Below are 16,411 nucleotides of genomic sequence, written 5' to 3' on the forward strand. Positions count from 1 at the left end.
TAACGATAGGGGATGTATTGGAATTGTTGTAGGCTAATGGGGGCGCAGAACAGTATATAAGGAGATTGAAAATTAAAAAGTGAAGAGGGATAGTCAAAGAGGCAACTTCTGGAGGAAATAGAGAGTGGATCAAAACCCCATTGAAGGGGTTAGCTTTAAGGGGAACAACAACACATCTTCAGAAGTTAGAGCATGGGAGAGAATTAGGGGATGATGCCTCTGAAGGCTTTTGAGATGTGGAACAGGAGAGAAGAAACTTAGATCCTCTGTATTTTTTTTTTCTGTGAATTAGGAGATGAGGTGCCCTTCTAAGGTGGGTCAAGAACAGAGGAAGTTTGAGAAGAGGTTTGAAATAGCAATTGTAAGGCTTATGACAGGAGTCCATTAGGGAAAAATAAAAGTATTGTCCTCTGCAATAAAGATCCAGTTTAGATGAGGGAACATAAATTTATGTTGTATCCAGTTTATGTGACTTATTTCAGTGGCATTCAGAAAGTTATTTCTGTGCAATGAGGCAGCATTGATTAGCAGTTTAGCACTTTTATATTCCAAAGTGGCATGTATTTTTTTACCATGTATAAGTTATAAAAATCTATGTACATTATTTTATCTAGACACAAGAAAAACATTTTTAATAGAGACAGATCAATTAACAAGAATTGTTTTAAGTGCCTATATGCTAAGCAGTATGCTAAGTACTGGGAATCCAAAGACAAAAATAACAGTCATTGCTTTCAGTGAACTAATATTTGGAAAGACTTGTGTTGATATAAATACAAAACAAACCCAAAGTAATTAGTGGGGAAATGGGGAGTGGAGAGGGAGGCAGAGAATAAGGTATTTGCAGCTGAGAAGGATCATAAAAGGCTTTATAAGAAAGTAGAGCTTAAGTTGAGCTTTGGAGCAAACTTAGAGGCAATGAGAAGGAAATTTATTCCAACCCTCAGCTACAGTCTATTCAGGGACATGGAGATGAGTGTTGAACTACAGGTTGGGTAGAGACTGTAGAATTCTTGAAAGGGGGAGTAATGTGCAATTAATCTAGAAAGGTAGGTGGTTGGAGCCAGGCTGTGACGGGACTTTTAGTGCCAAACATAAATTTATGTTCGATCTTAGGGGTAATCGGACCCCATTCAAGTTTATTGAACAGGTAAGTGATGTGATCAAACCTATGCTTTAGGCAAATCAGTTTGGCAACTGTGTGGAGGATGGAGGGAGAGGAGTAGATAAGGCAGGGAGAGCGATTAGTATGCCATCACAATAGTCCAGGTAAGGGGTCCTCTTGTAAAGGTGATCCATATACAAAATTCTTATATTCTCAGTTTTGAGGAAAAATTTTAATACTTCATTGAACTCATAGAGAAGATTCATTGTAGATCTAATTCAGGCTGTAACAGTTTTAAGTGCTCATTTTGTAGCAGTTTAGAATGCTAAAATTTATTTGCTTCCCTTTTGTTTAATTTATTATTTTATTTAAAGAATTATATTTGTTACACAATTGATATTTTATGAATTAGTGTCCTATATTTTAAGGCCAAAATATTAAAGTTTTAAATTTTTTTCTAAATTACATTAATTCATTTTAAATTTTGTTGTTTTTAAGAACGACAGGAAAAGATTGATCATATATTTAAAAACCATATTTGTTACACATCTTCAAGTTAGTACAAATTTAAAAAAATTTTTTCATTTTAAATAAAATGAGACACTGTGGTATAGTTGATAGAGGTTGGGGTGAACATCAGTCTGGAATACCTGTGTTTAAATCCTTTCTCTGTCACAGTGAGTTTGTCACTTGACCTCCTAAAACAACTGGTACTTCTCTTAAGCCTCAGCCAAGTTGCTTATTTACATCGATGAGAGTGTTTCTTCATAGGGTATCTCCATGCTAGTGAAAGCACATTTCTAGAACAACCCTTCCCTTCCTCCGTTATCTCCCACTCATGACAACCTGTATTGGTGAATCAATAAGTTAAGAAATTAATAATAGTTGGATAAGTCTGCTGCTATTAAACTGCTTGACATAAATATTAGGAGAAAATACTACCAATTTTGTTTTTAATATTTTCTCCTGGGCTACTTATTAATTAATGAATAGCCCAAATATTCAGAAGGCCAGCAACAAAGAGGACTAACTACAAAAAAAAATCTGGAAAACTTACTAAATAGTCATTGAACAGTAATCTTCTATAAAAATTTTTGTATAAAATCTTTACTTCCACAAGTCTCACAATTTGGTTAATGTTACAGTTTCTCTAGTTTTGAAATCACAGTGAAATCCTTTCATTTTAAACATTAAAGACTTGTGTAAGTATTTAGCCTTAGTTTTCACTTGAAATATTTCTGTGGCATACTTTAACTTCAACATCGTTTGTGGAAAAATATACAGGTGTTCATATGGATTCAGTTATGTAATGGTGAGCCATATACATAGATCAGTATTTAATATGTTAAAATTATTTTTATATTGTTGTTCAGTCATTTTTCAGACATGTCTGACTCATCATGACCCCATGTAGGTTTTCTTGGCAAAGATACTGGACTGGGCTTCCATTTTCTTCTCAGCTCATTTCATAGATGAGGAAATTGAGGAAAAAGGGGTTAAGTGATTTGCCCAAGTCTATGCAGTTAGTAAGCATCTGAGGCTAGATTTGAACTTAGAAAGACTTATCTTTCTGACTCTTCGCCTGGCACTTGATCCACTGTACCATAATCATTTTACACTTGCACTAATTTTTTGAGGTGTATTGTTTACCACAATTATGTACAAGAGTGTCTTTTTATTTTTATCAGGAGTTAGACCTTTTGCCTGTCCTCACTGTGACAAAAAATTTCGAACATCAGGTCATAGGAAGACTCATATTGCATCGCACTTTAAGCACACTGAACTAAGGAAATTGAGACATCAGCGCAAACCTGCCAAAGTTCGAGTAGGCAAGTCGAATGTTCCAGTGCCAGATATTCCTTTGCAAGAACCAATTCTCATAACTGACTTAGGTAAGATATGTTAAAATTTCACTTTACACCCTCTGGAATAGTTTAAGTATTAGAGTCTGTATAGTTCAGTTGATTTGAATATTATGTTAATTAAATTATACTTATGGTGTCAGACTATGATCCATTTATCTGTGAGCTATGGTTAAAAAAACAACAACAACAAATCTTGGTTATTTAATTTTCTCAGATTTTTTACCTTGGCTTAAGAATATGACCAAGTGAGAATGTTTACATGAATTTAAGTCAATCCATCATGCTTCATCAATGTTCATGAGGAAAAAGATAAAAATTTAAACAAACTGTTAAAGATGAGTCAGAGCAATGATGGTGATGCCATATTTTATATGAAGTACATAATTTTCTAAAAGACTTATGGGTACGTTTACAGGAATTAAATAGCAAAATAATAACCATTTAAGCCACAGGTGTGGGGAACCTGCAGATCACATGAGACCCTCTAGGTCTTCAAGTGCTGCCCTTTGTCTGAATCCAAGTTTTACAGAACAAGGTTCACACTTGAGGACCTAGAGGGTCACATGTGGCTTTGAGGTAACTGATCTTTGAATACACAGTGTGCCTTAGAGATGATCTTAAAAATAAATCACTTTCCAAGATTCTTGGTCAAAATTTGCAATATTGGAGCAGAATATTTTCAACACTTTCTATATAATATCTCTGTATAATTCTTTTATCTTGTTAGATACTTAATTTCCCTTTTAAAATTATCAGAGATAAAAATTTTTAATTTTTTTTTTTTACTTTTGGAGGGCAATTGGGGTTATGTAACTTGCCCAAGGTTGCACGGCTAGTTTTTTTTTCATGTGGGTGTAAAGTGTCTGAGGCCGGAACCAAACTCGGGTCCTCCTAACTCCAGGGCTGGCACTTTTACTCACTGCGCCACCTAGCAGCCCCAAAATTTTTAATTTGTATAATAAAATAACAGTTTGATAAAATCTGCCATTGATCCCATTATTATTGTACTAACAGTCTCTTGGTAAGAAAAAACACTTTGTAAAAGTCTTCATAAGAAGGTTCTTAAGAAAATTTTCTAATTATTTTTTAAATGCAAGCAATGTGGTTGTCTTTACTTTTGAGTAGTTGCTGTGATCCTATTCTCAATAATAAATTCCCTCCTCAGTTCAACTCACCCCCCCCCCCAAGTTTTTATCTTTCTTTAAAGCTAAGCTCAGATACCACCTGCTCTTTCAATAATAGTAGATAACATTCAGACAGGGCTTTCTGTGTGCCAGGCACTGTGGTAAAAGCTTTACAGTTATCTGATTTGATCCTTATAACAATCCTGAGAGGTAGGTGTGATTATTATCACTGTTTTACAGATAAGGAAAATGAGGCAAACAGAGGTTAAGTGATTGTCCAAGGTTACACAGCTACTAAGTATCTGAGGCTGGATTTGCACTCAGGTTTTCCTGACTGTAGACTCAGTATGCTATCCACTGTGACACCCAGCTACCCCAAACTTTCCTGTTCCATCAAACTTTCCCTGTTCCTCTAGTTGCTGATGTTCTCTGTCTCTCTCTCTCCCTCTCCCCCCCCCTCTGTCTCTCTCTCTTCTTCCGTCTCTCCCTTTCCCTCCCTCCTCTCTTTCTATCCATATAGATATCTGTAGATAGCTATATCTATCTTCTCTTTTTAAGTTGAACTTCACCTTTCCCACTTGCCCTAGTAATTTTGTGAATTCCTCAAGGATTAAAGACAGGGACTTGTTTAATTTTTATATATGAGTTTTTAGTGCCCAGAACAGTGCCTTTCATTTCGCTGGCACTTAACATATGCTATTGAATTGAATTAATGGATAGAAAACAGTCTTATGGTGCTCAGGAATTTTATTATTTAGGACTGACTTAGGAAAAGGATAAGAGATGTCACTCTGCTTTCTCAAGGATTAAAAAATTGAGGACCATGCTATTAGAAGGAGGGTCTTTAGATATTGGGCTATTCATGCTAACACCCTCTTTCTTAGAATCTTGTCCTTGTTTTCAAGGGATTATGATAACAAACCTTATTTCAGTGAATTCTTAGCTTCTTGTAGTAGAATTTGCTCCTGGTAACAAAGTGTCTTCTTATTTGCCATGGTTAGAGTGGAGAATTCTGTTTAATTAAATAATTGGCTTATTAGAGTAATCATGTTGAACAAGTAGGATTATAAGATTTTGAACAATTAGAATACAATCAAATCTACTTAAAACTATACAAATATTTGCTTTTCTTGATGGTTTCAATGGCATTTAAATGCATTTAAATACATTGTAGATAATCACAAATATCATACCAAATGCTAGTGCTCTTTGACAAAATTACCTTGCATTTATTTTGTACACATTTGTACAGAATTGTATAATTTATACATATTGTATGTGTATTTTTACATCTACTTGTGACTCTCTTTTGATAGAATGTATCTTGATTGAGGGCAGGGCTTTTCATTTTTATCTTTGTTCCCTTAGAGCCTTAGCAACAGTGCCTGGCACATGTTAGGCACTTACTAAAATACTTGTTGACAGGTTGATCCACTTATTCTTCTGCTTTACTGAAGCTGCTAATCAACCTAGTTTTCCTTTTTTGATTATCCAGGATTTTCTTAAAGTTGTACCATCTAAATGTAGGAATAACTTTTTTCATTTCTGATATTTATACCTTGAATTTCTATATCTTATCTTATTCCTATATTTGGTAATTCTAGAAATATGTTTAATAATAGTAGCTGTAGTTGATATCCTTTCTTTTTCCTTTGGCTTTTTGTAGCAAAATAGGTCTTCACTTTTACTTGTTCTTGATATTCAGTAAATACTTCTTATCCTACTAAAGAAGGTGTCTTTCATGCCTGTGATGTCTAGGCTATTTAACATTAAACAAGTACTTCTTGCTTTAAAAAAAGAATATGAGGTAGCTATTAATTCTCTAAGGCAAATGTTTTTAACCTTTTTTTGTGTTATGGATCTCTTTGGCAGTCTAGTGAAGCCTCCTGACCCCTTTTCAGAATAATATTTTTAAATGAATAAAGTAAAAATGCATAGACTTACAAAGGAAAGCAAAAATATTGAAATACAGTGATCATGATTTAAAAAAAAAGTTAATAGATACCAAATTAATAACCCCCTCTCTAAAGAATATTTGTAAGATAGCCACATGAACATTCATATCTTTTTAAAAATGATTAGTATATAATGTAAGTTGATCATAGTTTGAATGTTATTGAATTTGTGAAACTCATTCTTTGAGATTTGAAAGGCTTATTTCCCCAGGCTTAATTGCTCAGTTTTTTAAAGATAACTTTGCAGCTCAGTGAGTGAAGTAAATTACCTGCTTGAAATAGTTTGACGGTTTAAAAATTTTTTTATTTTACCTTCTTTTAATCACTGGGTTTTAAAAAATGTAATAGCATTACTTTTATTGAAAAGAAACTTATCATTCCATGAGGAATTCCATTTCCTCACCAAGTGGAAAAGTGCTGTTACTTAAACATATCCTAAATGACTAGTCTAATTATTTAAGTGTAATTTTCTGAATTTAGTAATGGCCAAAAATCATCGATCTGTTTTGGTTGCTATTTTCAAATATAATCTATTTATTTATATTAGCAAATAATAATCTAAAATCTTTCCATTTATTATCTTTTGTAACTTCCCATAGGAGATGCTCATACATACATACATAAATGGTTTTTAGTAAATAATTTATAGTTTTCTGAGAAATTTCTGTGAAAAAATAAGAATAACAAATCTAGAATAAAGTAAAGTTTGACAGAAACATCTCTGACATTCTTTATAATAGATAATGATACATTATTATACTACTAGCAGGAAATAATATTCAAATCCTTGATACATAAAGTTCGCATAAATCCATGATGCATAAAATAGTGTTATATAATTAAACTTCTGTGTCAGAAAAATATGTTGGTGTAGGGTGTTAATGTTTTATTCTGGCTTCAAATTTTGACCTTTAGAATAAGACAGTCCTTTTTCTTTAAGTTTTTTTTCCCCCCAATAGTGGCACAAGGCTACCTCATTTAATGGTAAAAATGGTTTATAAAATTTTAATTTAGAGTATAATTTACTTTATGGATTCATATATTTGCATTTATTAACTCCTCTTTTGTTTTTAAAGTGAGGTTTACTTTGTAGAAATGCTGTCTAAGCATAGCTTTTCAGAAACATAGTTTATTACAAATAGTTAAATTATAAACTTGTAATTAAGTTTTTAAAATAGTTTTAAGAGTGAACACAGCATTTCTTTTGATTTTTAGGTCTTATTCAGCCAATCCCAAGAAACAGCCAGTTTTTCCAAAGTTACTTTAATAATAATTTTGTCAATGAAGCAGATAGACCATACAAATGTTTTTACTGTCATCGAGCGTATAAAAAATCTTGCCACCTTAAACAGCATATCAGGTAAGATAACATATAATGAATATAAATGAAAATTTAATGAACGTAAAATAATCTTTTAGGATTTTATGTAGATTAAATATGATAATGTATATTTAGTACTTTGTAAACTTGAAAAAGTTCTGTCAATATCAGCTGCTTGGGAGAGTATCAGTATTGGAAGGTAGGGTGAAGAGTACCAGATGTGAAGATGGGATTAACTGGGTTTGCATTGGAAACACTGGTTATGTGACCATGGGCTTAAGTAACTTAATGTCTTAGAATCTCACTTTACTCTTTTGTAAAATGAAAATAACTTCTGCATTATCTCATATTAGTGTTATTTTGAGGAATATATTAGCACATCACATCATGCTGTGACATTGAGTTCATTTTTAAAAGGTAGAATTTAGCATGATTCAGTGGCCTAATGACTAATGGAAATGCCTTGATAGAATTTATGACTTTGAAGAGAACAAAGGTGATTTGGGATGCTGAAAATTTCTCATTTGATCTAGAATAATTTGATCATTGGGTTACTTAATTTGGATTTACTTCCTAACTCCTTACATGAGTGAATTTCTGTTTCCCTATTTCTTTTTATTCCTGATCATGGAGATTATAGAGAATATCTTATTACAATAAGCATCAGTAATTATTCTCATAATCAATATTAATAGAAATACTTCAGTACTGCAAGATCCATGACTCTATTGGCTAAGGATTTTCCTTCCAACATTGTAGATATTCCCTTTATGCCTTAGCTGATAGACTTTGTAAATCTATGTGACTTAAAAGAAAATTATCACCTAATGACCAGCTTTCTGGTAATGAACTTCTCCAAGCTTATCTTGTTTTATCATAAAATTAAAACTTGTAATTCATCAACACTACCATAATTAATGACTTTTTAACTTGGTAGGAGGTATTAGATGTTACATTCAATTGACATAGCCTTTTAGAGAGCCAAGAGTCACTTCTGTGCTATGATTAGGTATCATGGTAGGACTTTAGTGTATGATAGCTTCTATTAGCCTAGAATCACTTGTTTAAAAATCCTTTTCAGTCTTGTTCTTATATGACTAATGATATTGAGGAATAAATAGAAATTTAATCACGAGAATTATTGTAGAAAGAACATTGGATTTATAATCCCAGAATCTGATTCTAGCTCTTCTTCTGTTACTTAGTGGATGTATTGTGTTGGACAAAAAAGTGAACTTCTCTGAGTTTATAATAGAAGAATAATATCTACCTTTCCTGTGGTTTAGGCCTAATGTGAAGATCTTTGAGATAATTTGTAAAAAGTGCATTGCAAATTTTAAAATGCTGTACTAATTTAAGATATTATTACTCATTCTCTCCCCCTGTCCTTAGATCACATACTGGTGAGAAACCTTTTAAATGTTCACAATGTGGAAGAGGTTTTGTGTCTGCAGGAGTGCTGAAAGCACATATCCGAACACATACTGGGCTGAAAGCTTTCAAGTGTCTTATATGTAATGGAGCTTTTACTACTGGTGGTAGCCTAAGGAGACATATGGGCATCCATAATGATCTTCGACCTTATATGTGTCCTTATTGTCAAAAAACATTTAAGACCTCATTAAATTGTAAAAAACACATGAAGACACATAGGTAGGTATTATGTTATCTTTTGTGTTAGTTTTAATCTTAAGGATTTATATATCTAGCACTTCATTTTTCCATGTAAAAAACAGTTAATTTATTGAAGTAGTATATGGTTTTGGATAGTGGGTCAGCTTTGGGTTCAGGATATTTAAATTTATATCTGTGAAACATTTTCTCTCTGATCGGATGTTTTTGACTGCCACATCACATGTTGACTGTGTAGTTCAATAAAATCCTCAGGTCTTTTTCATATGAATTGTTTCTTATGAATTGACTGTCATCTTCAAAAGCCATAATATAGTCATTAATATCATTTCTTTAAGATGCAGTGACATCTATGAAGTCAAATTTCCCTCTGTACATTAGGAGCTCCACTTTGCTTATATACATACTTTGTACATTTGTGTTAAAGTATCTCAGGACATTTGTTCTATATAGCTCTTTTCTTGGGTTTTGCCTTTTATGTATTTATTAGTGTCTGTTGCTATTCTTAACTCTTATTGCTACATTGTACCTACTCTCTAGTCACTGGAGTCTAATATATCTAGATTGGTGACTATATGTAATCAATTTTTTTCCTCCTATATAATTTTCTATTTAAAGCTATTTTAACTTGATTTGTGAGATTCTAGGCAATTACCTTCTTAAACCACTTGATAGAGGCATTGTGTTCTTGTTGAAGAATTTCTCTTTTATTTTAAGCTGTGGTCTAGAAATCCAAATCCCATTCTCAAATAACAATGTTTTTCAAGTTTAAAGTAAAAAAATAAAATGTATTACTCTGAACTAGAAAAATACTAACATATAAATATTTCTACATGGGGAAAAAAAGAGAATTTTGTATAAAACTGTAAATATTCATTTCATAGAGTTTTTTTAAAAAAAGTATATAATCAATTCAATCCTTTACTTTTAGAGTTATCCTGCAGTCTGTCCCTCTGACCTTCCTTCAGTTCTCTTTTGTGCATTTTTCTTTAAATGCTTTGGTGACTACCTCCATGTCTCCTCTACCACCACCACTCCCAAATTATACAAAAACCTTCTCATGACAGATACAAACAAAACAAATTCCCCTATTGACCATGTCTTTAAAAAGATTTTGCATTCTATACTTTCTATACCATTCTATACCATTACCTCTTTTTTAGGTAGCTTGGTTGCTCATCGGTTCTTTGTAGTTATGGTTGGTTGTTACATTGTTTAAAGTTCCTAAGTTTTAAAAAGTTGGTTGTGTTGTGTTGTGTGTGTGTGTGTGTATTGAAGATTTTATTATAAATTCTTCACTGATGCTGTTTACTTCACTCAGTATTAATTCATGCACGTCTTCCCAGATTATCCCTTTCATCGGTTCTTATGATAAAATAGTGTTCCTTTATAGCCATATTCTGTAATTTGTCTGGCTATCCCCAAATTGATGGGCATGTCCTTAATTTCCAGTTCTTTGCTACAATTAAAAAGTTCTATAAATATTTTTGTTCATATCAGCATTTTCTCTCTTTGATCTCTTTTGAGGTATTACTAAAGGGTATTACTAAATCAAAGGGTGTGCAAAGTTTAGTTGTTTTCTTATGTTTTCTGTGCATAGTTTCAAATTGCTTTCCAGAATGGCCAGATCAATTAATAGTACCACCAACAATAATTAATGTGCCTAACCTCCTGGAACTTCTCCAGCTGTTTTCATTTTCTGTCCTTATCAACCTTGTCAATCTAATGGGTGTGAGGTAGAAGAACCTCAGAATTATTTTAATTTGCATTTCTCTTATTTTTAGCGATTTGGAGCATTTTCCCGTATGGTTGTTGATAAATTGGCTTTTTTCCCTTGATAGCTGATTGTACATATTGGTTGAACATTTATCTGTTAAGTAACAGCCTTTGTTCTTCTATGTTTGAATCATTTACCAATGTATCACTATCAGATTTTTATCAGAGAAACTTGCTGCAAAGATTTTCCCTCAGTTAATTGTGTTTCTTCTAATTTTTCACTGCATTGATCTTATTTTTTGTGTGTAGGAGCTGTTCAGTTTTGTGTAATTAAAATTGACTATTTAATCTTCTTTTCTTCTCTATCCCTAGTCCAGAACTCTTTGCTTAATCATAGTTATGAAACCCCTTTATTCACTTAATGTATTTATCTTTTATAGCTGAACCATTTATCCTTTTGAAGTTTATTTTGGCTTGCAGTATAGGGTATAGGCAAATAGTATAGCAATATAGGAGCAACTAGGTGGTGTAGTGAATAGAATGATGGGCCTATAGTCTGGGAAATTCATCTTCCTGAGTTCAGATTTGGCCTCAAACATTAGCTGTGTTACCCTGGGCAAGTCACTTAATGCTTTTTGCCTCAGTTTCCTCATCTGGAAAAGGAAATGGGAAACCATCCCATTATCTTTCTTAAGAAAACCCCAAATGGGGTCACAAGGAGTCATATATGACTGAAACCACAGAATAACAACAAAGAATAGGGTCAGGGGTGTGTTGGAGCCATCTCTGTCTCATTAAATTTTCATCGTGATCATTTACACCTCTGAAATTGGCACTAAGTACACATCAGGACTAAATTTATTGTTTTATTAATGTCTAGACTAGTGTTAATAATGCAGATTAAATTTAAAAGTATGTGCATTTATTTTTTACCCAGTAGTTAATATTTTACCACCAGACTACTCTTTTGTTTCATAAACGTATATGTTGGCCTCAGTAGGAGTACAATTGAAGGCTCTGGAAATGAAGTCATAGCCTGACTGGTGGACTAGTGAATATAGAATAATAGTTATAATAATAATATGCATTTCTATAGTATTTTAAATTTTACAAAATACTTTGAATGCATTATCTTATTGGATCCTCAAACCCTACTTTGTTATTCTTGATGTAATTTCTGCCAGACTGCTTTCCAGGGTTCTCTGAAGTTCTTATTGAATTGTGAAAACTTAACCCAATAGTTTGGTCTTTGGGTTTAATTGAACACTGTGCTAGTTTGTTCATTGAAGCAACTAAGTGGCTCAGTGAATAGAGACCTAAACCTGGAGTCAGGAAGACTTGAGTTCAAATTCAACCTCGGACATTACAAGTCATTTAACCTCTGTGTGTCTCAGTTTCCTCAGCTGTCAAATCAAAACACCATCCGCCTCACAGAGTTGTTGTGATGATCAGATTAGAGAGCATGTGGAAAGCATTTAGCAAGGTGCCTGGCACATAGTAGTCAGTTAATAAATGCCTGTTTCTTTCCCTCTTCAGTTACCTCTTTATAATCTGTTCCACAAATCTATTTTTTTTAAACTAGTACCAAATCCATTCTTTTCAAGAAGAAAGAAATTTTTAAATAGTGAGATAAACTTCCCTTCAAATAGTAAATAATCATAAAGTCAAAGGGTTTCAAGTTTCAATTAATTGTATAGTCTTCTCTGTCATTTTACAGATGAAAATCTAAGGCTGGAGATCTTAAACAAATTTGGACAAATCACATAGATAGTTGCAGAGTTAGGATGCTCTTTATCATATTTTACTAACATTGTAATGAGGAATACTTTATGAGGGGGAAAAGAGAAAGTCAGTAAAAGAGGAGGGTAAAAATAAAAGGTTATTCTAATTTATAAAATAGTTTTCTAAATGGTTTTCCTTAAAGATAATTATTAGGAACTTCTGACAATTGTTGTATTTATTTTTTTAAAGATATGAACTTGCTCAGCAGTTACAACAGCACCAACAAGCTGCTTCTATAGATGATACCACAGTAGATCAGCAGACCATTCATGTTTCTACTCAGATGCAAGTAGAAGTTGAAAGTGATGAACTGCAGCAAAGTGAAGCTGTCACTACTGAACATGAAGCCATTTTAGAATTGGACCAGCAGCATGTAGTAGGTCCAGAAGAAACAGGACTTGGACAGCAGTTGACAGACCAACCTTTGGAGCCAGATGATGGTAACTTTCAGAGTGTTAAACATGTATTTTTATTGTATAATGGAATGGTGAAGTTGTCCTAGACTACTCTGTTCCACATTGAATTCTTCATTTTTGTAATCTCTTAACAGCATTACTTACCTTTCTTGCATTTTGATTATGTGTTGACATGCATTTTTCTTCAGTCATGTATAGATAATCATATATAGTTATTGACTAATTAGCTCTCCATTGAATACAGGCTGCATTCCTAAAAATTGACCCCTATAAAAGTAATAAAAATATAAATGTAAATAGCAAACTAATACTAACTATAGATTCCATTTATTTTCCCAGTGATTATATAATTAAACTTTTGGGATGGGGACTGTATGCTTATACTTCCTTTTTATCCTTATATTGCCTAGTACAGTGCTAGATAAAATGTTCTGTAAACATCTGTTGAATTGAATTGGCTTATGGAACGTTACTTTCAGGAAGATTTCTGATTTTCCTGACAAAGTCTTTAGCTGGATATGTCATCTAATTGCTATGACAGGTTTTCCATCCTCTACACTTTGATTCCTTTTCTGATTATGTGTATTATTGGTAATATCTTTGAGAAAAAATGCCAAAAAAATTTTGTTGAAAACCTCATTTTTGAACTTTTAAAAACACTATACATTTTTTTACCCCATGATTTTGGGGAGTTTATTAATGCCTTTTGTTTTTATATCACTTTAAAAATATATCTTTTCCCTTCCACCACTTAGTAAGCTTTCCCTAGCACCAAAGCTTAAAAACAATGTTCATCCAAAGGCTTCATATAGGAAATGGCATTTAAAGTTGACCTTTGAAAGAAGTAGTAGTTTTGAGAGAATTGTTGTTTGTTATTTGTTCTTGAAAAGGACAATGACATCAGGAAGGTGATGCAGTGAATTGCAAGTGAATTGGATTTAAGTGAGGGAGGGCTGTGCAGAGTCACCAGCCTTACTTTCTCCTCTGAAACCATCTGTGTCCAATGGCAAGGTTATAGATCAGGATGACTGGAGATGGCCCCCTCTGAGAGAATTACTGGAAAAATGAAGATAGTATATTTCAGACATGAGAGAGTATGTGCAAAAGAATTGATACAGTAGATGGAATGCTATATGAGAGGAACAGCAAGTAGTATAATTTTGATCAGATGAATGACATGGTCAGGCAATTGCTTTATGTAATATTACCTTGGCAACAGTTTGGAAGAGATAGTGGAAAGGGGAGAGACTTGTGGCAGGGAAGGAAATTAGATGGTTTTCGCCATAATTGTGGTGAGAGGTATTGAAGGCTTAAAACTTCCTGATGACTAAAGGAAAGAGATGTTTTAGAGAGAGAGAATCAATGAGACTTATGTAAAGCCAAGCACAAGCGGCTTTCCAGAGGATGGCTGCTTCGAACAGCTTTCAAGGTTCTGATTACATAGTGTAGTGAACACTGTTTATTCACTAACAAATCAGAACAAGACATTCACAGAAAATCAAGGTACAACATTTTCAATGTTACAACTTATCAGAGAAAATAAAAATACAGCATTCACAACAGCTCATCACTAAAATGGCCACATAAGTTTCCACCACAGTGGTTACATAGGTTTGAACAAAGTACAATCATTTAGTCAGTCAGTCACTTAGTAGTAACTCAGTCATTCAGTCAACTCAATCATTTGGTCATCCTTAAGGAGGCTTGTCTCCTTAAGGGTCACAAAATACAAAAGTCAAAGTTCTTTACTCTTGGGGCACACTAAGTTACAAATCAGTCACTATTTAGTCATCAGTCACTACTCAGCACTCTCCTAAGGGGTACACAGGCCATCCACCCCTCAGTCACAAATAAGTTACACAGTTAGTACACAGAATCCAAGTAAAATCTTCTTTCACCTTGACTCAGAGTAGTCTCTCATTCCCTGGATCCTCTTCCATGGTCCCAGCTCCTACCTGGAATCACCAAACTGTTACCTGGGTTCAAAGGCATACAGCTCCCAGTTCCTTGTCCAGCTCTCCCTGCTGTTCCTGTTCCATGCTGAAGCTCACAGTCCAGCTTAAATCCTTGTGTCCAGTCCACCTTAAATCCTTCATAGTCTCTGTTCCCTGGAAGTCAAGGCTTAACAAAGCCACAAACCAGTATCACAGTCATGCTTCCTCAGTCTTCGGCAACTCTCAGGAGAAGATGGTAGCTCCCCAGCAGAAGCTCCAGCTGGTTCCCAGAATCAAAATCACTTCACTCAGGTTCCCAAAATCAAAATCATTCTTTCCAACCTGGGCCTTTCCTCTTCAGCCTCCTCGGCAGCAGCTGCTAATGCCTCTACAAAGCTTATCCCAAGGAGTTCTGACTGTCCCTCTCTGGGGCTTTTCCTTATATATAGTATTGCTCCTCCCTTTTCAGCCCCTTCCTGTTACATCAGCAACAGTTCATACCTTCTGTTTCTTTAACAGAGGCTTAATTTGAACTAGGTGCTAAGTACCTCTTAGCTTTCTAATACAGAGGGATCTTTAAATTTCATTACCATTACACTTAGCCTCTGATTGGATATGGGAAGTATAGGGAGTGTGGAAGAATGAATCTAGGATGACTCCTATTGGCTTCCTCAAAAAAAAAAAATGAGGAAGTCAAAAGAAGAGATGAGTTTTGGAGAAAAGATTAATTCTTTTTTATACATGTTGAATTTGTGATGTTTCTGTAATAGGAATAGTTGATGATGTGGGATTGTAGTTGGAAAGAGTCATTTATAGAACAACTAGAGCTGGATATATAGATTTAGAATTCATCACCAGAAGAAAGATGTAAGTTGTTTCTTAAGTAGAGAGTAAAGTCCATAGCAACATGTTGAATAGGCAAAGAAAGGAGTTGGTGGAACAGGTTTATGATCAAACCAAAGGCACTAATAATAATAAGCATTTACAAAAGAACGACAACCAAAAAACCCCACCATAAAAAAATTGGACCTAATTGCAGCAATATTGGTTCTTGAGGATAAAGTAGGAGATAAACATAGTAGACCTAGCCTACCTTTTAAATCAACCTATACTGAAACTTGGTTACTTCTAGGAAAAACTGTTAAAATTTTGTAGATAACAGAACCTCCTAGCTCTGTATCATTAATATTTTCTTTGAAAAAGTGTCAGAAAATCAGTCGGCATTGGATATCTCAGTAACAGATAACACCATACAGTATGAAAGAAATTATATTTTAACAAACATGAAAAATATATATTCCTTAGGGTTAAAAAAAAATCACTTCTCTAGTATTCAGCAATTTGGGCCAGTTTAAATCACTGCTTAGATTTCTGAAATGCATTTCTAGGACCATCTCTTCCTACTCAATGTGGATATAACTCATTATCTCTCTGCAATGTCTGTCTAAGATACATGTGTTCATATAGATACACATATTAGATATTATTACATATTCATGTATATTATGTATTTTATATACCTCTTCCAAATGACTATGAATCTTGTTGATAAGTTAATGTA

General features: G+C 33.6%; 1 protein-coding gene across 5 annotated transcripts in view; it reads left to right on the plus strand.

The window, feature by feature from the left end:
* The window catches only part of ZNF236 (zinc finger protein 236), a 219,578-nt gene that overhangs the window by 102,803 nt on the left and 100,364 nt on the right, over nucleotides 1–16,411 (plus strand). For all 5 annotated transcript variants that reach the window (XM_069094982.1, XM_069094979.1, XM_069094983.1 and 2 more), the window contains 4 exons: nucleotides 2,794–2,997; nucleotides 7,265–7,409; nucleotides 8,763–9,023; nucleotides 12,690–12,940. In XM_069094982.1, coding sequence (XP_068951083.1) covers nucleotides 2,794–2,997; nucleotides 7,265–7,409; nucleotides 8,763–9,023; nucleotides 12,690–12,940 — 861 coding nt within the window. The remainder of the gene's footprint in view (nucleotides 1–2,793; nucleotides 2,998–7,264; nucleotides 7,410–8,762; nucleotides 9,024–12,689; nucleotides 12,941–16,411) is intronic.

Source organism: Petaurus breviceps, unplaced genomic scaffold (assembly GCF_028583685.1).
Source record: "Petaurus breviceps papuanus isolate PSGF00001 unplaced genomic scaffold, PetGlider_PUasm1.0 224, whole genome shotgun sequence".
In the NCBI taxonomy this organism is placed as follows: Eukaryota; Metazoa; Chordata; class Mammalia; order Diprotodontia; family Petauridae; genus Petaurus; species Petaurus breviceps.